Raw genomic sequence first — 26,921 nt, 5'->3', positions numbered from 1 at the left:
GAAATCAGAGTTTGTCATAGTCCTTTGTATCTGATTCTATCTTAAGATTTCTTTCTGCTTGTATGACCTCAGGACATTAAAATTGATATATTTCTTTAAAAAAATACTGCTTATGCTTCTTTGTAGCTTGCAGAGGCTTTGCTGACCTTTATTCTTTAATGTATGCAGTGGGGATGTAGCCATGTTGGTCTCAGGATATTAGAGAGACATGGTGGGGGAGGGCATATCTTTTATTGGTGAGAGACAAGCTTCAGGTCTGGGCCTGAAGAAGAACTCTTGTGTAAGATATTCTCTCACCCGCCTTGTCTCACTTTTTCTTCAATGACATCCCTGTCTGGAGTCCTACCACTTGGGTACATTTTGAAAGCAGTGAATTCAGACTTAGATATATAGAACAACTTCCAATGCCGCTCACAGAAACTCTAGAATAAAGAGTCCCTTGAATGCCCCACTTTCAGGCTTTTGGTTTTGAAGATGAAAGTGAATTTAATATTTCTGAGGTGGAGACAATAACAACACTATCTTGAAGCAGTTATAGCACAGCGTGGACTACGCAGGACTGTTTCCCCTCCACACACAAAATGCTCCTGAGCCATTCCTGGGCAGCCTCACTTTATACTCACTGCAGTTCCCACGTACTTACCTCAGAACCCAAAGTACAAACAAGTCCTTCATTTGTGGCTTGAACCAGCATTTGAGCTCCTGGTAAAAGCTAACATACTAACCCACAGTGCCACAACTAAACTCCCAATTTTATGTCAGACAGTTGTGACAAGCACACGAGAAACAAGTTGCCTATATTCTTTGGCAGTTTCCCACAGTAACTTTTAGCTGACCAGTGTAAATCTTCCACAAAAGATTAGTTTAGTTTCACATGTAGTTACATAGGGGGAAAATTAACCAGGAAGTTAAAATATAACTAGGTAAGCATTTAGTTTTTCTAACATTTGAAGATTCCTTCAGTCACTCATCCCAATGAAGACACTGTACAGAATCTAAAATCCCAAGGAGAAGCAGTTCTGTAATACATACAGTGCATGACTGTCATTATTCTAAGATTCATGGTAGACATTTCCATCTCAAACCCTTTAAAATAGTGTATTTGGACTAATAAATAAGAAGCCTGTCGTAATTCCTATGCATTCTAAGGAGTTTATAGTGGGTTAAAAATAACTTTCAGTTCAACAAATGCCAACCTCAGTTCTACGTAGTTCTAAATGTGTGTCAGGCACTTACCTGTTCATAGCCGGGTCATTCATGAATGCTCGGTAGCCCTGCAAGTAAAACTTGCAGAGAGTCAAAACTCCCAAAGCAACAAAGGAGACTGTGAACACCAACCCCAGGAGTGAATATGGAGTGCTGCAACATTCTGCAATGCTAGGGGGAAAAACACAGTTTAATTAATAAAAAGATTTCTTCAATTAAGAGTCTGCGCTAGTTTGAAACTACATCTGGATTGGCTTAAAAACATAACGTGAGACGCCGCACAAGTACATGCATGTTCTTCTACAACAAAATTACATGAGAGCACAGTCCACTATTTTCTCCTCGGACATCAAAGGTCAAAGATTCACAGTTACTCAGTCACAAATGCATAATTCTGTCTATCAGCTGATAAGCAAGCCCAGGTGGTTCTCCATTGCTCAGATTGTGCTTCAAGACGGCCCCACATGGTGGTGCTATCTTGCTTTTATTTTAATAAAGAAGAGCACTCATTCTCAGGCATGGAAATGTGATGCACTCAATTCACTTAATGACATTTCAATCCAATTACCACAAGGAGACGCAAAGTTACAGTAGATCGATTTGATTGGTTAGTTCCCACCCATGGCAATACTGCCAGGATGCCAGTCACTATATATCACTCATGTAAACTGTTATTAAAATGGCTAATAAACTGCAACGTTTTTCATAATTCTGGTCTGAAAAGTGATCTGAGATCTTTATGTTCAAAACTACTGCTGACCCACAAAAGAGGTCTAGTATAAATTTCAAATAAACTATACCAAAAAGACATGCTGTCTTTAAACAATTATCTGAGCGAGAACACAGGATGCTCTCGCTCTCAGGCCTACTTCTCCTTTCAAGGTTGCAGCTGAGGATTCACAAGGGCTGGGTGCAGCCAAGTTTGAGGACTCATCAAAGAGCTGTTTCAGCTTACTCATCCTGGGGCCAGTTTTCTGTAGTCCTGGGCCAGCGCAGTCGAGAGCAGTCTCCGTGTTTCTCCAGAGTACAGCGACCTTTAATGGGAATCACACTGCTAGAGATCAGCAGAATGCAGCGTGCTCTGGCTATACATCCTCCCATCTCCAATGTCAGCAGAGCTGGAAAGCAGTGGGGTGGAGCTGCTCTAAGCTTGCGTTCTCCAATGCCAGGGAATCCTCAGCTACTCAACTCAGGGCCAAGTTCTGGCACCTTTGGTTACAACAGCAATCCTGGTTCCTTCAGAGAAATTATTAGGATGCCACATTACAGCATTCTAATTAATTCACTGCTGGGTCAAGTAGAAGCAAAGTGCTCCAAGAAAGAACTCGTGTCAAACACTAAATGGAACAAAGGAAACGATAAACAGATGCACTGGTACTCTGAGTCCATTTTTAATGTTTTATACGGCACCAGAGAGTTAACGCAACAAATGAAGATCATTTCTTTTTAAAGTGTCTGTTAAATAACAGCTCAAATTTTATTACAGATCATTCTGCTTACTCTTCAGCAATCCAACATTTTAAGTTAAAATATCCCCCCTCCCCAATTTGACAGGGCATGAAAGCCTTTTGTAGCTGAATAGGCTGCCCACTAGAAGCGTCTTAACTTCCTGGCTACGCCTCTGCACATGAATGGTAGTTGTCTTTGGAAGAACCCCAAAGCAGAGAATTTGGAAGAGTCTCACTCATCATACAATCAAGGGGTACTCCTGATAACTCAGCAAGTCTTCCCTATCCTCCAGTGAGAGTGATACAAGCCCTTTTGGAAGATAGAGAAAACAGAGTCTGTAATGGAACATTGGCGTCTAAGAACACTCACCATCACCAGAACCCCCAGCAAAGAAGGGCACGTCTATAGTACCAAAACAATAAGCATAAAACTCCGTGTGCACAAGAGACAGATTTGTCTAACTGGTTGGAAAAGAAGAGTTATGCCAGATGATCGTGGCACAATCGTTCTCTAGTGACTCCTCAAAGTCCCCAGTATGTTGCTCTGGTGTGACTGTAAATAGGAAAGAACTGGCCAAAAGAGGTGTAGTCATCCCTTACAGAGACCTATCTTCCAGGAACTGTGCTTGGGCTGTGTCTGTCCCTCTCAGTACTGGTCATGTACAATGTTTATTAAGGGCACCTGCTATGCAAGGTATTTTTGAATAACTTCAGGGTATTTTCCCCGGCAGTTGTCAGGAATGAAGGAATGATAGTTAAGGAGAAGTCTGATCCAGCATAGCTGAGCCTCCATGTAGGCTCCATAATCAAGAACTTTCAACCCCTCTAGCAAGTAGGCTACCACCCTTCCTAACAAAGGGTAAGTGGAGATAATTTACCATGCAAGGGACTCAGAGAAGCTTAAAAATCTCAAACAAAGGACTGACTGAAGAGCTTTCAGATTTATCCTTATGTGCCCAAAGGTGTGAGCTTGGAACTGTTCTGAAGGTTTGAATTCTTGCCATCTCCAAAAAAAAAAAAATACAACGAAGGCTGTGTACTGTTATTGTTTGTTGTGCATTTGTGGAAGCTTAACATTGCTATTAAATGAACTCTGATTGCTCTTGCTTGAATTCTGGAGTTGTACAGCTCTAGGAAATAATTCATTACTGCTAATAAAGGGCACGTGTGCACAGACTGCTCTTTTCTGGCAGAGAAACATTTTTCCATTGTACTAAGTAGACTGCAGCACAGTGAAGTCTTCTGGCTGACTAGAGAATCTTTATTAGCTTGTCTAACAAAATGATATTTTAACTTCCTCTCCTAAACAATTAGGCTGTCAGAGATAAAACCTGCTACTGGAGCTTTTTTCCTTCAGAAGAGAAACGAGTGCTACTGTTGCATTTTCTTACCATGGCAAAGCAATGCATCTTTGGCCCCCACAACACTAGTATAAAAGTCTCCTGGTTGTGTGTGTTGCTCCTGGGCAGGTAAAAGATGACAGCAATTGCCAAAAACCCACCAAGAAGGATGCCTTGAGGAAACACGTCCCCAGAGCGTGATGAAATTGAGTCTAGGAGAAAAAGGCTGGTGCTTTCATGTTTTGGGCTGCACAGAGGAAGTCTAGCAAGTAATATTTTTAAGATGGCATCTTGTTTAACTCTCACTTATTATGAAGATACAGATTTATTCTGATACTGGGCAGGCAACTTCTACCTGATGTACATGGATTGAGACATGATCATTCACACTCTTGCCCCTCAATTCTATGGTACAATTCCAGAATCTAAAACACTAGAACTGGAAGTGTTAGATTGCACCAGGTAAACCTGTGTTTTAACTTTAAATAATTTCAGTAACTGGAATATTGATGGTTCATGCCTGCAAAGACCAACAGTGGTTAAGAGTGATATTTGCACTGAGTATGTCAATCTGACATTAGAGATCTTTCCTTTTGGAGATCTTGTGCATGTAGCAATAGCCACAATATTTGCCAAATGCATGAGGTGTGTTAGAAAATCAAAGTTCCCCTGCTGTGCCATGTGGTACAAGCCTCTGCTCTCTGCCTGTGGCCAGAGTATGCACATTACTAGAGCACAGGCTTCTGTATTAGGCAAAGTGGGGAGCTCTGAGCCTAGATGACTCTTGGGTTGCATTAGGCGAGGTATTTCTAGTAGGGATAAGGAGGTGCTAGTCCCATTATATAAGGCGTTGGTGAGACCTCATTTGGAGTATTGTGTGCAGTTTTGGTCTCCCATGTTTAAGAAATTCAAACTAGAACAGGTACAAGGAAGAAGAAGGGAATGAAGAATGAAAATGGGAATGGAAGGTAATGAAAGGAGGAGAGAGGAGAGTTGTTTGTTTTCCTAACCAAAGAGATAGAGGGATAGATATAGATAGATATAATAAATATATCAGAGGATAAATACCAGGGAAGGAAGGAAGGAATTTTTTTCAGCTAGTGGACACAGTGACACGAGACAAAACGGATATAAATTCACAGTCAGGATTCAGGCTGGAAAATTTCTAACAAGGTTAACCATCTCAGGGGAGATACTGGAGACAACAACAGCACCGAGGGGAAACAAGGAAGGGAGGACTTAAGATTAAGATTAGAATAATTAAGTTATGGATGGAGAGGATGGGTTTAGATAGATAACGGGTTTATAGTCAATAGGTCAATAAATAAATCAATAATGGTATATAATGGTATGATATAACCTTTTTTGGAGGAGAGTCTTGCCCTTGAGCTCGCAGTTCAGCTGAGCGCCATATTCAGCTGGGGGGAAGGAATTTTCGAAGAAGGAAGGGGGCGGAATTGAGGGCTTCTTTGGGTTTTTCGCTGGGCAGGCCTCGGTGGCTGGGGGGAGAGTGGGCGGGTGAGTGTGGCCTGCATCTTGCAGGAGGTCAGACTGATCAGATTCTCATCTTAGTCTCTTCTATTCTATGTGGGAGATACTGGGTCTTCTCTGTGAGGAAGAGCCATTTCATCATCCCGATTCTTTACCTTCCTGCTGTCAAGGGACTCTCCAATTTCTGCCCCTAGTAACAAGAGTCAAATTTTCCAGTTCTTCACAAGCAGCAAAAAACCTGTTGTCTACACCCTGCAATTTCTTCAACTCAATCACAGAAATTAGAGATGGAAGAGACCTGTTAGGTCAGGCAGCCCACATCCCTGGCAACTGCTACACTACAGTTAGGTAAAGTCAATATTAAAACTTCAGTGGAGGTGTAAAATAAAGTTGGGCGGTGGGGGGGTTAACTGAAAACGAATCACCTCTGTTAATGCTGAATAATGCCATCAGTACTGTGTTGCATTACATTTTAGTATGTAATGCACTCAAATCCTTGATGTTTCTCTGTTTATTTTAAGTTGACACTGAACTCAGAGGGCTTGAGTACTGTGATGGACACAGGGCCATGTGTGAAAGTGATAGGAATGTTCTAGAACCTTGACCTTGAGGCTGTGGTGTCAAACAGGTTATTCTAAAAACAAACCTTTAGAGAGAGTTAGGAGATGCTGGCAATGTATCAACTTCTTTGTGTGGTTTAGTAGAAAGACAAGAAGGTCCCAAATGCACTAAGAGGGTGAAGGGAAAGACTGGTGAGTCATAATCTAGTAAGAGAATGACTGGAGACAGAGTGTAATAGTTTTCCTATGTTTTCTCTAAATTTTGTAGATAGATGAATGCCAAAAACAAGACAGAAGAGGTATGAAAAGTTCCCAAGCACCAAAGGCACTGAGAATGTCCCTCTGCCGATGAAATGGTCCATAAGAATGTGGGTTGCTAAATAAAGACACCCTTCAAAACAAACCAAACATCAGAAATAGTTTGTTAGAGAATCCAGTCCAATACCCTGAAAGCTAGATTCAAGAGCAATCCAACTGGGGAAGAGAGTAGCATACTGGGATATTTAGGATCACCATCAGAAAGATAACCCAAGTCTCTCCTTCCTGAGGAAAATAAGTTTGGGGTCTTTTGGCTTTATTTCTGATTCTGCTGATATCATTGTGGATGGAATTCCCCATGGTCGTTGTTCATTGCTAAACTTTCAGTTATGGCGTGGGTTTTGATGTACCCCAGAACGTGTTGCATACCACAGCTGAAAATAAAGCATCCAGGACCCAACAGACACATCAATTCCTCAACACAAGCACCAGAGGAGGAATGGGCTAGCTAGCCTCAGCTGGTGCTATCTGAGTTTGCCGATTCAAATCTTTGAAGCCCTGCCAAACTTCTGAACTGAAGCTGAGTGTACAGTGGTTTGCCCATCACTAAATTATATTTTGTATTCACTGGGAGCTTTTCCATAGTTCTGCTAATACCCCTTTGTCCTGAGCTGCTTCACTGGACTAATATGCATGATGGCTTCGTGATACGGACAAATATTTACTGGGGACTAGAATAAGACAGCTGATTTAAACCAGTCCTTTTGTAGAAGACAGTAGATTAGTTCAGGAATACAAACAATGCATGCACAGAAAACAGCTTATTATGGGCACTAGTTAATTACCTTGTCAGAAAGAGGAAGAGAAGCCTCTCTCTTGAGGCAGGCTGATCTCGTGTGCTGAAATAAGAGTAGATTTGAAGAGCAAATAAGACAAGCCAGAACACCATGAATAGAACGGGGACCACCAGCTGGTTCCACAGAGACATCCCCAAGGCCAGGAGACCATACACCTCCACTACCTGGGCAAGGCAAAGACAAGACCAGTTTGTTGCATTTGTTCACATCCTGCAAGTTTACAGAGATAACAGAATAGAAACAAACAAACAAACATTCAATTCATTTGCAATTCAAACCAGGAGTCGGATTCACGTGTCACAAGCGGGTCAGTTACAAGGATTTTTTGACTTTGTATTTCTTTGACCTTTTGTTAAAGGCAGGTGCTAAGTGTCTCAGACACCTGTCAGAGCAGAGGCTAAATAGCTAAAAATTGGCACATTTGCAACATGACTGTTACAGTCTGGACAGCAATTCCTTTCAAGTTTATGCTACTTCTCGTACAATGTTAATACTAGGTAACTATGGAACAATTTTCAGAAAGCTGGAATTTCAGGTTGGAAGGCTAATCCCTTAAAAGTGACAGGGAAATTATCCATGGCTTTATTTAAAATCAAGTGTCTGTTTCTCACAGCCAAGACAAGAATCACACAATAGCTACGGAGTACCCACTAGGAAGTATGTATTTTAAGAGATGAGAATTAGAGAAAAACTTGTACTTTACAAGCATGCAACTACTAGTATTTGACAGTGAAAGATTGAGAAGGCAAATCAGATTATTTGCAGATGCCGGTCAATCCTGGCAAACATTAGAACATACACCTCTACCCCGTTATAACGCCACCCGATATAACACGAATTTGGATATAACGTGGTAAAGTAGTGCTGGGGGGGGCGCAGGGCTGCGTGCTCTGGCGGATCAAATCAAGTTTGATATAACCCAGTTTCACCTATAACGCGGTAAGATTTTTTTGGCTCCTGAGGACAGCGTTATATCAAGGTAGAGGCGTATTACATTGAGGTCCTGGAAATGTAATTCTATCATAGCTGATTAACAAGCAGCCTACCAGTTTGGTGGCCAAAAGTAGCCCCTGCTCAGGCACTACAAAGGAGCTGCAATGGCCCTGCGGAAGATTCCTGTGGCACAGGAGCAGAATGGGACCAGCATAAGCAACCCTACACAGAGAGGGGGTGCACCTATAGTACTGAGCAACATAGGGGATTCTGGGAAGCTCTGTAACTTGTACGCAGCCCCTGCAGTTGCTCTAAACTTATTCCAGCCCCCAAAGTCCAGAATCCAGGATGTATAAGGTGACAAGCTGCTTTTGCTCATCCTCCCCCTGGGCCTAGTCTCCTGAGCTGTTGGGTTCAGAAGATTAAGCTTAAAATTGGTCCTGGGTGTTTTAATATCCCCCTTCCCCCAAGTTTTTCCACTGGTATTACAAACTACTGTTTGCAATACTACAGTTGCAAAGCCTCAGAAACAACTGTGAGGTCACAACTACTGGATTAAGTTATCACTGAATAATTCATGCTGAAGTCAGCAACCATCATAAGTGATAGTAAAGGACGACGAGTACGTCATGTTAAAATCAGGTTAGGGCATTACTCCAATCTGGTATAAGCAGATTCACCTTCCTTGACCTTCAACAGAGTAGCATCTACTTACAACAGGTCTGAAATGGGGCCAATTTTTTTGCCCCGATTTTTGTTTCTGGAATAGGGACCAGGCTCTAGATTTCCACAGAACTGAACTCCTTAAAAATAAAATTAAAAGGGTGATTGTTTTTTCCAGCTTTCAATTAAACCAGATTATAATCAAAATATGCAGCCCAACATGACTACAACTGTCTCCATTTGCTGAGGCTGGCATAGGCAATTTGCCTCAGAGGCACCTTCCAAGAAAAGATTACCAGCAGCATTAACATTTCTCCTAGTTTCAGCCAGTTCTCTCTAGCATATATTGCACACTACTATTCTCAGCTGTAGCTGCTTATTATTCTAGCAGCATGTTGTTAATACCTTCTAAATTGTTCCATAGCCACACATGAGAAGTTATGCCCTTGATTTGCATAGGGAATTGGTAGAAACATGGTGAGAGCAATGCTCCTTGAAGAGTTTGTACTAGAATATTTTTTCTCTCAAGGCCAACACAGTACTGCATTGACTAGTGTAAACAGATTTGAAAGACAAAGGGAGTCAGTGAGGCAGCCCCCCCAAAAAAATCACTTGCTTTCAAATCTTTACAGTGATTATAAAACCAAACAATCTTATTAGCGCACTTATAATGGCCGATAAAGTGGTAAGGAGAATAGACAAAAACCAACATTTGAGTAGCTTTTCCTTCGAGCATGCATATGGCATTAAAACAACCTCAAGATATTGAAGTGTTCTTAACACAAGTGCCAAAGAAGAAAGAAGTGTTAACAGTACATTTATGATGTCACTGCACCTCAAGTGTTAGCTGTTGATCTAGCTTTTAAAAACAGTTTGAGGCTTAAGATGGGTTTATTGGTAAGTTACAAAATAAAATGTTGGATTTCAGGCTCTTTTTGCACTACTTTATGACATACAGAAATGACCATCTTCCCAAAAAACCCTGCTGCCTTATGCGGTTGATTTTGTATTACCACCACAGAAATGTTGAGTGTCAAGTCTGGTCTTCCCTAGTCTTGGGGGACGGTATCTCAGATTTGCCTTGTGAGCTTCCACACTTAAATGAAGAGCACTGAATCTTTGACAAAAACATCTTCTCAACTAAATGTGTTAGGCACGGAGGTTAAATAGGGGTTAAGATAAAACAAAATTCCCTAAGTTTCAGATGGGCCTGGTCTGCAATAGGAAATTTTACCAAAAAATTCCCCACCAGTGTTACTGCACTGGGGGACGGTGCTGGTGGGAGTTCTAGTGTAGAGCAGAGATCTGGCAAATGCCAGAGCTTTTACCACTGTGCCATTTTGACCTGCCCTAAGCAGAGTTAGGCAACATGGCAGAGAGAACACCAGTGGCTGCAGGATGTTCATCCACACTAGTCCCACAATTTCTACCACATTTGGGGCTCAGCTAGCGATAGCAACAACAGGAAGTTTGTAGGATAAATGGTTAGCCTAGACAAAGCTGTAAAGATTTCGAGGGCGAGGTCAGATCAGGATATTAAAGGGGAAAAAAGAAAATTCCTTTTCACAAAAAGCTTTCAGGGCTTCTTTATATACAACACAGCAGTAAAATCACAGTGCAAGCCAATTTTAGTCCCCCCCCCCCCCCCCTCTTTACAGGTCACTTTTAAAACACTGCCTGCTCAGCAAGGGGCCAAGTGAAAGCTTCTGGAACATGTTTAGAACCAGACACGCAATTCTGAAATTTTCAAAGCAAGTCTGTGTAGGTCAGAGTGTCTTACATGCATGTGTGGCAGAACCCATTTTTAAAAACAGTGAGAGGACATGGATTGTTTTCATTGGAGAGGCAGCCTATCTTCATATTCTGCATAGAACTGGAGTCTCAGTCAATTCTCCATTCCCTCATGATACAAGAAACTTCATTATTCCCAGTCACTTTGCATTTTGCTGGGCCAACATATGCAACTTGGGACTTGTCTGGCAGAACTGGAGCACTCCATAGGGACTGGTGTTCATTCCTGTCTCTCTCCGCAGCCAAAGAGTATATAATAACCCATGTTATCAAGCTACAAATGGGGTTTGTAGCACAGCTGGGGTTTGTACACGGATGCTGGTTGAAAAATTTGACAAGAGTTACTCTGCCTGACAAAAAGCCAGGAAATTCCTTTTTTAAATTGTCTGAAAGCTTCCCCATGTTTCAGTCTGTTCTGATTTGCAGTAAGCCAACTTTGAAGTCTCTCTTTCAACTGACTTGCATAACTGACATTAATGAAAATCATGTATCAGAGGGGTAGCCGTGTTGGTCTGGATCTGTAAAAAGCGACAGAGTCCTGTGGCACCTTATAGACTAACAGACGTATTGGAGCATAAGCTTTCGTGGGACCCACAAAAGCTTATGCTCCAATACGTCTGTTAGTCTATAAGGTGCCACAGGACTCTGTCGCTTTTTGCTAGGAGTGAATTTCCAAACTGATGCTTATGTGTATACAAAGTTGCTAATGTATTTTAATATTCCAGAAGTGTACGTTATTCATAGTTTATTCTTGGTTTCATGTTTTTTCTTGGATCTCATTTCCAGCTCAAGAGAAGCTATACACTTACAAACTGCCACTTTTCTACACAGGGCATTATTATAGACACCAGAATTACTGCAATTGTTTTTGTGGGTGCAATCTGCTTTCCAAGAGCAGCTTATTTCCGATTTAGCAACTATAACATCCATCCTACTGAGGCCCTGGTTTTTATCCAATAAAACCATGGGTTGAGCAAACTGGAGGTCAAGCAAGTTGCACAAGTTAAGTGATCAACCAGGATTAGAATCCAGGTCATTGCTCTAACTGCTAGTCCACGCTGTCTTGCAATGTACATTAAATAAGTGGAAGAGGACATTGCTAAGACAAACACAATATGGAATGATAGGAAAGCACAATTAACTCCTAAAAACTGAGCCATGGAAGACATTTTGCAATGATTGCTTTTTCAGACCACAAAATATAAAGTAATACCAGAGTCAGTGTACAGCCTACCTGGACAAGCTCTCGGTATGCAGATTTCGCAAGATTATATGGTACTAGAAGATTCGATGCCAGAAAATAGAGCACTTCCAAGCCAGTGAAAATCATGGCAAATTTGTTGATGACCACAATGGTTTCCAGAGGCACGAGGCAGAGCCGTGCCAGCAGAGGGAGCATGTGAGCAGAAAAGAGCCAGATCTGCTTGGTTTTCATGACGCAGGAGCACAGGGTGCATACCACCAGCTGACCTGAAAACATGACAGAGTATTTTATAGCAAGCTGTTCACCTCCTCCAGGAAAAACGCATCTTAATTTAGCTTTCCAGTGAAGCATCTAACAATATCCAGTACTACCATGATAGTTCTGCTAACTACAGCACACCTGTTATGAAACTGGATTTTCCTGTATCTTTGGAGGTTCACACATGACATCACCCTCAGACTGCATGCTGGATACCATCTCATTGTGTGTCGCAACAAGAAGTTTTATCAGAGAAAAAGGCTGACACACTGAGTATGGCTTCTATCTGCTCAATGAAAGGAAGGAAGAGTGGCATGGTATGGCATCATCACCCTCACTTCTCCACTGCTGCTGGCAGCAGCACTGCCTTCAGAGCTGGGCAGCAGGAGAGGAGTGGCTCCTGGCCTGGTACCCAACTCTGAAGGTAGGCGCCACCCCCAGCAGGAGCACAGAAATAAGTGGCATGGACTATTCATTGCTGTGGGTAAAATGTGCGCAGCAAGCCCCCCCACCCCCACAGCTCCTCTCGCACCTCCGAAATACATTCTGTGCTCCCCAGTTTGAGAATCTCTGATCTAGAGAATACTTAGTCCTGCCTCATTGCAGGGAACCGGCCTAGATGATCTATTGAGGTCCCTTCCAGTACACCATTCCTAGGATTCTATGGTTTGCACATACCTCTCAAGCAGACATGCCAAACTTGCGAAAAAAGTTCAGAAATTGAGCTTGTTTTTGGCTTAATTGGCTTGTGAGTTGCTTGTTGGCTAGTAGCTTCTTTTTTTGGATTGGCTCTCGGCAAGCAGAGGCAAGGGGGGAGAGAGTTAGGGCGCACAACAGGCCCACCAAAGTCCCAGACTGCACGCCGTGGGAACTAGTCACAGAGAGTTGGGGTTCTTAGGGATTGGCTTGTTTTGAAATGGGATTAGCTTGATTTTTGGCTTATTGTGAAAGTTGTGGAGCTAATTTACCACGTGAAAGTTGGCAACTGTGCTCTCAAGCTGCACTTTGTGCTATACCCTCAAAGTATATTTCTCAGGAACATAAATATCACATTTCCAGCAAGTAAACTTAGTATATTTGCCCTGTCATGCTTCCTCCATTCCTTGATTATGGTTCTGAGAGAATATTGTTTCCTTTATCCATTTAAAGGAAAACAAAGATCCCAAGTCCCTCCCTCATCATTTTTCTGCTCTCTGTCCATTCCCTGTAACCCACTCTCAGCCTCTGTTCCCAATACATGAAATTTGTTAGCAGATGGGAGAAAAATCTTTGAGGGAGCCCTGGTTAAACTACTGGCAGCACATCACTGTGCATTAACAATTTTCTGTTACTCAGCTGCCGGTACAGTTGGATTTACTCCAGTTACTGTGACTCATAGTAACTAAGGCAACCCAGCTTTGTAGACAAAAGAATACCAAAACTAATACCAATACTTTTTTGGGTATAGGCATGACGTAATTATCTACAGTGAAATTTTGCCACAGCGCCAATTTAGTACCCTTGGGCTTTGTCTACACTAGCACTTTTGTCGGTAAAACTTTTGTCAGTCAGGAGTGTTAAGTAACATCCCTTGACCAACGTAAGTTTTACCGACAGAAGTGGCAGTGGGGACAGCACCATTTCGGTGGGAGAGTGTCTCCCATCAACATAGCTACCACTACTCGTTGGAGGTGGGTTAATTATGCCAACAGGAGAGAGTGGCTACATGGGAGACCTTACAGGAGTGCAGTGCAGCGGTACAACTGTGCTGCTGTAAGGTCTGTAGTGTAGACATTGCCTTATACTCCTCTTATAAAGAATGTCACTGGATCTCTCATGATTTTGAAGGGCAGGACCACAGATCTAAGTCTCATCTAACAGAAAGTAGTGCAACCACGTTCCTTTACTAATCAACATGCTAAACAATGTTATGCTAACTCCCTGAGACTACCCAGCAGTCTCCTCTTCCACCTTTGGAATCTAAGCACTGACTGAAAGTTACTTGCTGCAGGAGGGAGTCTGCATGTCACCAAATTAAATAAACGGAGTACTTTTATCTCAAGGCTCTGAGCTGCTCTCTCAAATCAGTGTCGTGTAATTTGTCTACCCCTTCAGAGAGGATCTGAAAAGACCTCTGACAGGACTTCTGAAGAAGAGTTACTCCCCATTCCATGCTAGCAACAGCATGTTTGTTAAAGATAGAGAGAGAGAGAGAAACAACTTGGAAACACACAGTCAGATTATCTTGGGGAGGTGGTATTATGTGATAAAAACCACTGACATCATAAGGTAATGATATAATTAGTCAAAAGAAAGGCACTTGTTCTGAATGTCAAAACACAGAAGAACAGACTGTGCCAACAAACTGTTAATAACCCTCAACAAATCCACTCGCTCACTGGCATTCTGAAAGTTGGAAACCACGGGCTGAGTGATGTACTAGAGCAGTGCTTGTGTACCCTGTCTCCTGCAGAATTTAAGAGCTCTTCTTCAGGGAAGGAGAAAGTAGGGAAGAAGGACGGCTGTCTCCTGTGGAGTGCCTGAGCTCTGAGAGCACAAAACCATTTTCTGCTCCCAAGACTTCTGCACAGTTTTAGCAGCCTGAATCATCTAGCTCATGACCTAATGGAAGACTTGTTGTAAGCAAGCTGACATGGTAAACTTTTCCTCCAAATCATTTCTAATATAGAACTGTCTTTGTTTTATTCCCGCCCCACAAAAGGCTGATGCCGAAAAATTCTCCCTTTCTTCCACATTAAGCCATTACTGTTTTTTAACGGTGGTTAAAATAAATACACACTACTGGGGTTACATCTTAAGAAGATTAATGTTGTGGGCAGCATAGTTTCCAAAGCCACTTAGCTTTGGAATTTTCCCAGCTAACATGCTCACGGGATGTCATGTTTATACAAGAGGCAACCCTCAAATGATACTGTTTGCAGCACTAAGGCATACATTAGCAATCTCAGTCAGCAATTGTCAGCCTGAGCCACAGGCCTGCAGGAAGAAATGGCTGTTGAAAGCCCATTTACAAACACTGCAGACATGAGGGCTACAGAAACTTCTATACATAAATAAATTTAAACGTAATTATAAATTAGATTAGATCATAAACTGCTTTAGGGCAGGGACCAGTTTACAGGTTATAACCTATGCACAAATTTAAATGTCTGCATCCTGGAAGCCTTAACACTCTGTATAAAGCCAGCGTCAGTTCCCATTACACATCTCATATATGGTTTTCCTTTTATAGCAGCAGCAAGTAGACAGGAAGCAGTTGAATCGCCACAGTCAAAGTAGTAAATATAGTAAAAGCTGTTTTATCCAGCATGTTGGAGGTATGAGGGATGCCAGTAAGTGAAAAATGCCGGTTAACTAAGAGGGACAGAGTTTGGGTGAGGGAGGGGGCTCCAGGATCTGGGGGTTCTCATCTCGGGTGGCTCCCCGCAAGCAGCAACCTGTCCTGGCTGCTCCTAGGTGGAGGTGGGGCAGGCAGCTCTGTGTGCTGCCTCCACCCCCCCCCCCAGCTCCCATTGGCCACGGTTCCCAGCTAATGGAATCTGTGGAGCTAGCGCTAGGGGTGAGGCGGGGCAGGGTGCAGAGCTGCCTGCCGTGCCTCTGCTTAGGAGCAGCCAGGACAGGTCACCACTTGCAAGGAGCCGCCCGAGGTGAGTGCCCCCTGGATCAGGTACCTGCCTCCACTCCCCAACCCCGAGCCCCTCCACCCCCAAACTCCCTCCCAGAGCCTGCGCGCTGCACCCCCTCCCGCGCCCTAACCACCTACTGGCCCCATGCCAGCCGGACTATAAACCAGAATTTCAATGAAGATCAGAAATGCCGTTTTACCGAGCTTTCCAGTTGGTGAAGTGCCGGATAAAACAGCTTTTACTGTAGATGAAATCCTTAGACCTTAGCAAGAGGAACTGAAGAGGGTCTGTCTTAAAAGATTTTTGACTTTCTATCATTCTGTGAACACATGCTGTAAACATTCTTAAGTTCTCCCACTGAAATGTGGTAGGGCTCAGTGACCTTAATACCAAAACATGTTCTTTACTGGTCAAAGTTCATCATGAGAAAACTTACACAGTGTTAGAAAAAGGGATCTTCATGTATGCAATTCACATCTGCTGTTATGAGTAACATATCTGAGAAAAAATAGCTCACGAGCCATCAAGTCAAGCTCAGTTAACCTCTGCATTTCAGTCAAAACTAGGGAAATAATATTACTTGCACTCAGAATTTAAAATAGTTATTTGCACCTTTGCAGGTCCACCTACACAAACTTCTGCATGGTAGAAGACATCCCTTAATCTCTAGGTATGTCAGCTTCCCTAGCTCTATATAATGGGAATAATGTTTGCCTAACCCACAGGGCTGTTGAGAACAAATGTTTTTGTTCTGTACTTTTAAAGACAGAAGTATTGATGGTGCATACATGCTTGTTAATACTTGGAATTTCTACAGTGCCTTCCACGTGAGGAATTCCAACAGATTAGAATTACACTGTTGACTCTAAATCAGAGCCAGGGAGTCTGAGAGAGCTAGTCTATCAGCGAGACAGGAAGGGAGGAGAATTAATTTTAGGAAGTGAAACTGTAAGGGTGGCAACTACAGACATACTGGGTTGTATTAACTTAGTCTTGAAGGCAACACAGACCATAGCATTCTCCACTGCTCCAGCCCTGCCTTTGGGCACTGAACCAAAGGACCCGTTGCCCCTAGATGAGACGCTCAGATCTTCCCCCAAAACGTTCCGGGGAGCCAGAGACAAAAGTAAAAAAACCCCATGTATTGTACCAGCACTCTCAGTAAATCAACTGTTTTAAATTGTTATTTCCTGGGCAAATTTTCAGCCACACTAATCTCCTGTATTGAAACAATTTAAAATCCATCTGTAGGTATACATAAAAAAAACAACTCTGCACTTTTGATAGAAGCCTCCAGTGATTGACTGCTCTTGAAGCAACAAAAACATGCTATCAAAGTCAGAAGCAACAACACAGGTTAGCATGCCAAAATCTGTCTTTACAGCAACTTAGTAGGTTCATTTTGTTACATGAAAAAGCAAGTGAAACTAAAACTTTTATAATCTAATATTAAGGTAACCAGGCACAGTGAAGGTTTTAATTTATAAGCAAAGTTGCAACCCAAGGGAATGTGCTTATTAGTAAAGTTGTAGTAAATGAACCCCTGAAGATGGAATTACATCATAAGGCTGCATGGATCCAATCCTCTCAATGGAAAAGTACATATTATTGTTATTTATTATTATTATTATTTAAAAACCTATAATGCCAAGAGAGACTCAGGCCCAAGAAATTAAAAAAAGGTGCACGCAGAAGAGATCAGGAAAAGAATTAAGTAACAAGTAGTTATTCCTGCCACCCCTTAGATGTTTAAACTGCACTTACCTATTAAGGCAGTCATGAAACGATTCATGGAGAGAGGTTCTAAATACATTGGCCCTTCATATCCCGACTCCAGCTCACTCTTAACATAATCCCTAATGAACAAAAACAAAATATTAAGACATCTCTAACCAGCTTGAAAGGAATTTACTTCATATAATATGCACCTTTGCTGCACACTGTATTTAACAGACTGAAGTTACAAGAAAGTTTTTGCTGGTGAAACTGCTGTCAGCTCTTTTACTAAATGGTCTTTTGTGCTCTTTAAAAACCTGTCCCTTTAAATGGAAAGGCATCAAATCATATTTGACTTCAAAAGGACTACTTATGCTTAAAGTTAAGAACCATCTTAAATGCCTTGCTGAATCACAGCCTAAATTAACAAGTTTACACAGACCTCTCAAAACCTGTATTTTAATGAGTGGTGCTCAAGCTAAATGAGTGATATAGTAGTTTTAACTTGGGCATGCAACCCTGCAAGCTGGGAAGGGTAACGGAAAAGGTTTTACAACAAGATGAACTTCTCTACATTAACACATTATGTATAATGCACCAGTTTGTGTTTCAGTTGTCATATGACCTTCCCCTTCTATAGTATTCCAGCATTGCTGGTTTGGGATGAAATATTCCACTACATGTCACATGTGGCTGTCTTCACGAACTCCAATGTAAGAGAATAACTTATTTTCACCATCTGCATGAGTAACTCGCTTCCTTTTTGTGTGATGAAATTTAATTTCCTCAGTTAAGTATATGAAAATCCAAACACTCCCTACCTTGACCAACAAGAATGCATTGCCACCATCTGAAGTACGCATGGAAGGAGAGAGCAGCTTAAGTCATCAGAAGTACATGATCCAAGAGCAACAGAGCATTTAGGAAAAGCAGAGGTCAAAGTTCTGTGAAACCAGCCAGTTTTTGTTTTGTGGAATAGCTAGAAGGCACTCCTCTCTCTCCACCCCACCCCTCATTTCTCCCCATCTCATCTAATTTCTCTCTTTTTTCTTTTTAAACTTAAGTACCAGGTGAAGTTCACACTTAATGTTAACATTTCAATTTCTATCACAGTGCTTCATAAAAACAAGTCATGGACAGCTGAAATAACCTGATGTACATAGTTTATGTATCTGTGTCACTCTTTGTATTTATTTATTTTTTTCTATTGCTCCCTCAGTAGAATATGTATAGTTAAAGGGAAGAGGGACAAATTCATATACCCATATGTAAACACACTCATCACATCTAACTCTACTGTCATTGGTGTAGAACAGGGGCGCTCAAACTGGAGGTCAGGACCCCTCAGGGGGTTGCGAGGTTATTACATAGGGGGTCGCGAGCTGTCAACCTCCTTCCCAAACCCCGCTTTGCCTCCAGCATTTATAATGGTGTTAAATATATTTTAAAAGTGTTTAATTTATAAGGGGGGGTTGCATTCAGAGACTTGCTATGTGAAAGGGGTCACCAGTAAAAAAGTTTGAGCGCCACTGGGGTAGATCATTTTCAATTATTTAAGAACAGGATAGCGTGCACAAGCCTAATGTAAGTATTCTTCCACTAAAGATGGCGATATAGAACATGGCAGCGCAAATGAAAAGAGAAAAATATACTGAAGCTCTGCCTGCTTCACCCCTTAATGGAGATGGGGTAAATGGGCTGCTTGCCCTAGACCCAGTTCTTTGGCTCCATTCCTGCCAGGGAAGGAGGGCTGAGACAATCTTGTCAGGTCTGCATTGCATCTTGCCAGGCAGATCCAGTCTCTCCAACCGTGCTGGTTGGCCAAGGTGACGTCACCTGAACCAGGCTGTGACGGGGACTGCATCCTGCCCGCAGAGTTGGCTGAGCTCCAAAGCAATAAGGAGGAGACGGGGAGGCAAACCCTTCATTTTCGCTCTGGCATTTCATGGCCTGCCTTGCTCCCCGAAGCCTGCAGGGGCACCAGCCACTACCAATACCTAAAAGAGGAGCAGAGCTGAGAGGACAGTCTTCTCAAAAATCTAAAACAGCCCTGAGATACAACTGGAAACTAAACACATAATTAAACCAAACTGCTAGCTTAAACATTTGAAAAAAAGGTTCGGAAAAGCTCTGCAGCAAGGAAGACTGTCTGAGCCACCAGATGCTGGGGAGGCAGAAAAAAAACCTGGAGGGAACTTCAGGATTGCAGGGCATTCCCTGCTGTCAGTGACTGACAAGTCTGGTTCTGCCCCCAAGCAGGAGGAAGTACTCATGGTAACAGATCTGTGGATCTCGGCAGAAAGAATATGAACATTTAGCACCTCCAAATAAAAAGGACATATTGGAACAATACAGCAGTCACTCCAGTCAAAGCAAAAGCATCTTATTAACAGATATCCCCAAATCAAATGAAAAAGGAAAGTCCTTCCCTTCACTTCAATAAAGAATGTGCATGTGACTCAGTTCTAGTTATCCAACATATTCGCACTGCTTTAGTGCAACTATGCCCTGGGATTCAGGCTTGTGCCAGTTAAACATGGAGAAATACTCTAGCTCTATCCCTGCTTGATAAACATTTATGCTTCCACCTTGCAATTCACCTTCTCATTTGCAAAAGGTCTCTGGAATTCAGAAGTTAATCTCAAGTAGTAAAACAAACACTTCAAAAATCTGTTCTGTGTATCTGTGATAGCCTTGCTCAATGCAGATTTTCAAGCATCATAGTGCGTGCCAAGTATGCTGAAATCGGGTTCTTTAGACAATCTGCATTAAAATACACGAGGATGGAGGAGAAATCTAGAGGATTGATTCTAGAAAGAACATTTGTCCTTCTCTTCCCAACACTAGTTATACACACTTCCTCTTCTCTGCTCAATGCTGGTGAGAAGCAGTACTTTTCTTCTCTGAACAGCGGTACTGTGGGGTGATATGATACCTGTGACAGTCACCTCTTCAGACCTCAAAATGTCTCTGGAGAGGAGACTGATTCTTCAAGTGTATATCTTGGGCCCTTGCCTGACTTTATCATGGATATCAGTATTGAGGGCAGTGCCAGGTCTCTGGGTTCCCTGATCCACTCCAGCTCTGACTGAGGACTTAGGAGCTCTGTCCTTGAAGGAGTGATGTTTTCCTTCCAGCACTTCCCTTCAGTTTTGGAGCTATATTTGAGCTCTGTCTAGCTGCATGAGTCAGAGTCCCCTTTACCTGTGGGAACAGGTGCTGGCTTTGTTGCCTAGGGCTGTCAGCACTGAAGATTTCATCAACACAGAGGTGGTCAGTGTCTAAGATGTCAGTGTCAGCTCTACTAGAGTCCTCTTTGCCTTATTTCTGCTGCCCGATCCTGGGGTATGATTTGCCCTCAAAGGAATGCTGTCCGATGCTGGTTTATCTGGCCTTGTTCTGGTAGTGACCATCATCTCTGGGTTTGAAGTGACCCACGCGGACTGCTCTAGCTGATGTAGTTTGAGCTGAACATCCCTGGATTTGCAGACCCTGAAGAAAAGGACTTGCACACAGAGCACATGTAGCTCTCCCCTAGGTAGAATATGCATTAGCAATTATCCCCTATAAGGATCAGCCCATGGCAGGACGGGATTTTTGGGACCATCCTTCGATTGGGAGCGTGTAGACAAAGTCTCAACAAACCTGGTTAAAAAAACAACAATGTAAAGCTCTCTGAAGGGAGTAGCCTGTCAGACACTCACTGGGTTCATTCTCACTGCGGTTGGTGGTAAGAGGGAGCTGAGGAAGGGTTGCAACCCCTACACCCTTTATGTACTCAGATGGGAGAACAAAGAGGCACAGGACACATGCATGGCCATAACTGACACGGCTATTCAAGAGACAGATCTCAGATGCATGTGCACCCACAATAGATCCACACTGACACATAATGCATCAAATCTCCTTTGAGTCATTTTTCTACAGGCTCAACTGCAGCAACATTTGAAGGAAATTTGAAGGATAGTTTATATCATGAGAGTGTAACAGATCTGTAAAATTGTAGCACAATTTTTTTAAAAAGTATTTGTAGATGAGTAGAATCCTAATTTCTTATTAAAAAATAGTGAAACATCAAAGCTGTGATTTTCTTATTACATTACATTAGCAGCACAAGAATAATGATCTTCTGGTACAGATATTCAGAAAAGGCCACGAACAGCTGCAGTGCTATACAAAGATGTTGATAGGACTAAGTGTGTACACTCAATTTTGATCAATTAAGGCTTTATTAAGCTGCAGCTTTTACTTCTCAATTGTTCATTCTACCGGAATAGCGTAAAAACAATTATTTTCTTATTAAATGAAATGTCTCATAAGATTTGTGTTAGAAAATTAGGACAAATATAAAGCTAAAAATCAGATTTCCAGATTTACTGCTGTTGGGAATGCAGCTCTAAAGCCAATCCAGGTTGGAAAGCTAAAAAGAAAGCCACTCACAATCAACTAGGAACAACTAAGACTGCTAGTTTGTCACAGAGGTCATGGATTTTGTGACTTTCCGGGACCTCCATGACTTCTGCAGCCACTGATGCTGCTGGCCCGGGGGCTACCTGAGCAGGTTGGTTCCCTTCCGGACCAGCTGCCGCTGGGGCAGTCTTGGGCCACTGCACCTCCCCAACAGCAGGAATTTGGGTGTGGGAGGGGGCTCAGGGCTGGGATTTGAGGCATAAAAGAGGGGGTAAAGGCTCTGTGCGGCACTTACCTCAGGGTGAGGGTTCCCCGGAAGCAGCAATATCCCTCAGCTCTTAGGCGGCGGCATGACCAGGGAGCTGCAGAGCCGGCACTCAGGGCAGAGGCAGCGCGCAGAGCTACCTGGCCACACCTCCGCCTAGACGCTGAGGAAGGGGGATGTTGCTGCTTCCGGGGAGGTGCGGAGCCAGGTAGGGAGCCTGCCAGCCCCTCCAACTGCTCCCCCCCAGCACCCATGACGCCCCTGGCCATCCCCTCCCTAGCACCTGCAGTGCCCCCAGGTCACCCTCCCACCCCAAAAATTTAGTTGGGGTATATAGTACAAAAGTCATGGGCAGGTCAGGGGCCGTGAATTTTAATTTACTGCCCATGACCTATCCATGACTTTTACTAAAAATACCCATGACTAAGTCAGCCGTAGGAATAACCTATATTTCTAAACAAAGGGGACAATTCAGATAATGCTTATATTTGACTCGTACATCTATATTCTCATACATGCAAGAAAGGCCCTTCCGTTTTTAACAAAGGTGGTTTGTAGTCAACTGCCATAACACACAGCAGTTATCTGGCCTAATTGTGTCATGCCACTGTCATTTACTTTGGCTAATCAGTCTCTTCAATTAACATCAAACAATCCCACCAAAAAACAACTCTAGGTTTCATGTATTGTGTCATATTAAAAACAAATTAAGTTAGATATAACAAATAGTTCCTGCTTGTAATTTTCCTCCCTCATTGAAACCCCATAATTCTCAATGCTGCCAGTTGTGGGACAGAATCACAGCACAACAGGAAAACAAGGCGTATGAAAAGATGCAGGGTTCCTTTAACATAAGCACACATCCCAGTGAAATTTCCAGGGAAAGATTGTATAATAGCATGGTTTGTGCAAGAGGCTGATGTAACTGTGTATAAAATAGAGAAACATCTATTTTTCCATGAGGGGGCGTGTGAATCTGCCTTTCAGGTTAGCTTGGATAGGAACATAAGAACAACCAGACTGGCTCAGACCAATGGTCCATCTAGCCCAGTGGCCTGTCTTCCAACAGTGGCCAATGCCAAGTGCTTCAGATGGAACGAACAGGACAGGCACTCACTGAGCGACACCCCCCACCCCATCATCCACTCCGAACTTCTGGCAATCAGAGGCTAGGGATGCTCAGCATGGGGTCTCATCCCTGACCATCCTGGCTAATAGCCATTGATGGACCTATCCTCCATCAATTTATCTGGTTCTTTTTTGAACCTCATTATAATTTTGGCCTTCACAACATCCTCTGGCACTGAGTTCCGCATGAGTTGACTGTGTTGTGTGAAGAAATACTTCCTTTTGTTTTAGACTTGCTGCCTATTAATTTCATTGGGTGACCCCTGGTTCTTATGTTATGGGAAGTGGTAAATAACACTTCCCTATTCACTTTCTCCACACCAGTCACTATTTTATAGCCCTTTATCATATCCCCCCTTAGTCTCTTTTGCAAGCTGAGAAGTCCATCTTTTTAACCTCTTCTCATACAAAAGCTGTTCCATATCCTTAATCTTTTTGTTGCTTCTCTCTGTGCCTTTCCCAATTCTAATATATCTTTTTTGACATGAGGTGACCAGAACTGCACACAGTATTCAAGGTGCTGGCAAACCATGGATTTATATAGCAGCATGATGATATTTTCTGTCCTATTATCTATCCTTTATTATTGCCTTTATTTCACGGACACCCAGGAGTTACCATGATGGTGACTGTTCTCACTAAACACATTACTATGTTTTATACCTTGTGTTCGGACACTGCATCTCCAAATGCTTTATAAACAGTATTGAATCAACTTTCAATCCCCCTCTCAACATCACCCCACTTTACAGATAGGAAAGCTGAGGCATTAGGAAGTTACATGACTTGCCTAAGGTCACACAAAAACGTGGAAATCTGAAACCAGAGCCAGGAATAAAACCCAGATGTCATGACTCTTAGTCCTGTGTCTTAACCACAAGTTATTCCTGAAGTGGAACAGCAGCACTGGAAACAGAGGTTCTCCAGTGATTCAAAAATTCCAAAAGGCTGCACATTGTCAAGAATGCCAGCTGACGTAAAGTAAATCCTGCTGTTTCACATTTTAAGTTGTCTGTCAACCATGCTGTGTTTATAGCTCCCCAGTGTTACTTCCTCACCCATCTTAAACAGCATGCCAGCTAATGAACTGCAGTAGATTCAATACCAAGTTATTCAAACCATTTAAAGCTAAACAGCAATACTGTTAGACTATTCAAATAGTCTAAATACCTGCTTCTTGTAATTTTAGTACATTACGTCTACTACACAATATAAAAAGCAAGCTGGATGCTCAATAAAGTGACAATATGTACAGTACAGAGCATATTTGTACATTAGTCACACTTCAACTTCATACTGTTCTTTTATTGTGAAAGACCCTGGCTGAATCTGCAAACTATTTTTTGGGCATGGGGGGGGGGTGCTAAGAGTGGTGGTCTTCCCATTATTACTGTCATAGGCTGCTGTGGGGAGCCTGCCACCAGTCAAGGATGACTGGACCAAACTCCCACAAAAACCAGATCGTACTGCTCCAGGGGAATGGGTAAATTCACTCGAGAATGTCAGTAAGCCACACTTCAGCCCTGCCAGCAAACTCAGGACCCCAACACGGCTCTTCATGTGGCTAGACTTTGCTCTACTACTAAACTGTTGATTTGATCCAATTTTATTTTTTAAAATGAAGCCCGTTTTCTGTGCAATGCTAGTGAAAGTGAAAAATTAGGGTTGCAGGTTTGTCACAGTGGAGAAAACAGTCACGGATAGCATGATTTGCCCATTTGTCCAAGCTGTGTGTGCATATGCATGTGAATGCATGTGATCTCCCTGCTGTGACAGCTCCTGCTCCAAGGGGCGGGGCTTGCAGTGCCCAGAGAGGTGAACTGGGGTGCACAGTGTTGCAGCGCTGCTCAAGTTTGGCTTGGCCTGGTCAACTCTCCATCATGACAGGGGAGCAGTCAGGTCAAATTCAAGTGAGAGGCATTGTGATCGGGTGAGCAATCAGATTTGGCCCACCTGCCCTAACGGGAGGGGCAGCCAGGCCAAACCTGAGTAATGCAGCAACTCTATGCATCAGGTCACAACGCCCAGAGCGGGAAGAGAGGCCTAATCCCAGAGGACCGGGCAACTCCATGATTTTTGATAAAAATGCCATGGCAAATCTGCAGTCCTAACTACATTTAAATGAAAATCTTGCGCATTAACTCATTATTAGGAATTTTCTAATAAATTTGTGGAGCCAAGTACCAGTACACTAATGGTTCAAACAATACAGCAATACATTTTCATGACTTTTAAATGTCACAATATTCATAAGCTGATATGGTAAAATTAAAAAATTACAGTGAAAAATTGATCAGAATTAAATTCCAGTAGGCAGCCATGCCCAAGACTGTATATAAACTGATGTTTATGCACTCTTTCCCCTTTTTTCAGGTTCAAAGACCGAAGCTCAAGGCTGCAGAAGTGAAGGCACTCATTCTGAATCTATCTCCATGCCCTCTGGACCAAAAGCCCACCTGCATCTGATGAACACCCGAGACAGCATGCACATTTAGGATGTCATATTAGCATCCTTATTCTGATTTAAACCCAGGATCTTAAAACAAAAAAGTTAGGCTTCTTTCTCTAGTAAGTAAATAAAGTCTTTAAAATACTAGGACAAACATCTGCAAACCACAGCTAGAAAAGCTCAGGATTCCCAGGGGAATAATCAGGAAGCCATCCTCCTTCCTACCCAGGAAGTATGAGGCCACAATCCTCTCCCCCACATTCAGAACATCATTAAAAGAAACCCTAACAGCCATGACATCAACACTTTATAACTGCCCCCAAACCTCTATTTAAAACTTTCCTTGACAATGAACAGATTTAACCAAAAGGGCAGTTTCAAAGCATTTGCTGGAACAACAATTTTACCACTTAAATAACAAACCTACCATTTTATACAAATCAGTTTAATATGATGTTTTCAAATATTTTCCACCACTGGGTGTCAAAAGGATCAGATCCAATTCCACACTTCAGATATTTCTCAGGGAAGCCTCCTAACAAGATGATAGTTTTTCAGGCTCCAATCCAAGCCTTTAATCAAAATGAGTTTGTTTTTATTTTGGGTTAAATATATTCAGCAACACCAAAACAATAAATGAAAGATTTACTTTGGTTGGTTGTATCGCCTCCGACCTGTCCACTGCGTCTCACTTTACATTTTAGACCCACACGCATTTGGTGTGCTTATTTATTACTGTAAGATTTCTAATCAGAACTACTGATTTATGAAAGTAAAATAATGGACAACATAGTTTGATAAAGAAATTAATATTCCAGTATTAAAAGCTTCCAACACTATTATTCTACACTTATCCCTCTCTATGGCTCTTTATTCCACATTTTCTCCCTTGTCTAGGTACCAGCAAGTTGAAAGGAACAATACGTCTTCTCCTCCTAGTAAAACATTTGTGAAAGTCAAAGAGATGCAGGTACTCTCTCTTCTTGGTCCAACAGAAATTATGTCCATCACAAACGCAATGTATTTTCATACTGGATGGAAGAGAGACCCCCTGTGATGGCTAGGGAAGACTGATGAGGGATTTTAAAATAAAAGTTTTATGAGCTTGATTCAACTCCCACTGAAGTCAATTAAAAGAGCAGGCCCCACTCATCTTCCAACAGAAATGGAGCAGAATCTGTGCTAATTCTGTAACTTCTTTTCAACATAAGGAAAAACAGGATATATTCCAGACAGCTAAATGAAAAAAACAGACCTTTCCCTCTGTGTGTGGCTACTACTGGCAAAATATATTATTTTTCAGATTTGAAAACCAAGT

At 42.4% G+C, this 26,921-nt stretch overlaps 1 protein-coding gene across 1 annotated transcript in view; it reads right to left on the bottom strand.

Annotated features, from left to right (window-relative positions):
* The window catches only part of RNF145 (ring finger protein 145), a 61,289-nt gene that overhangs the window by 6,907 nt on the left and 27,461 nt on the right, over positions 1-26,921 (bottom strand). The window contains exons 4-7 of the mRNA XM_039485471.1: positions 17,400-17,491; positions 11,782-12,017; positions 7,149-7,324; positions 1,237-1,377 (exon numbers count right to left, since the gene is read on the bottom strand). Coding sequence (XP_039341405.1) covers positions 1,237-1,377; positions 7,149-7,324; positions 11,782-12,017; positions 17,400-17,491 — 645 coding nt within the window. The remainder of the gene's footprint in view (positions 1-1,236; positions 1,378-7,148; positions 7,325-11,781; positions 12,018-17,399; positions 17,492-26,921) is intronic.

This window comes from Mauremys reevesii, linkage group 8, assembly GCF_016161935.1.
Source record: "Mauremys reevesii isolate NIE-2019 linkage group 8, ASM1616193v1, whole genome shotgun sequence".
Lineage (NCBI taxonomy): Eukaryota > Metazoa > Chordata > Testudines > Geoemydidae > Mauremys > Mauremys reevesii.
Note: the sequence above shows the minus strand (reverse complement) of the source record. Positions and strands in the feature narration are given on the sequence as shown.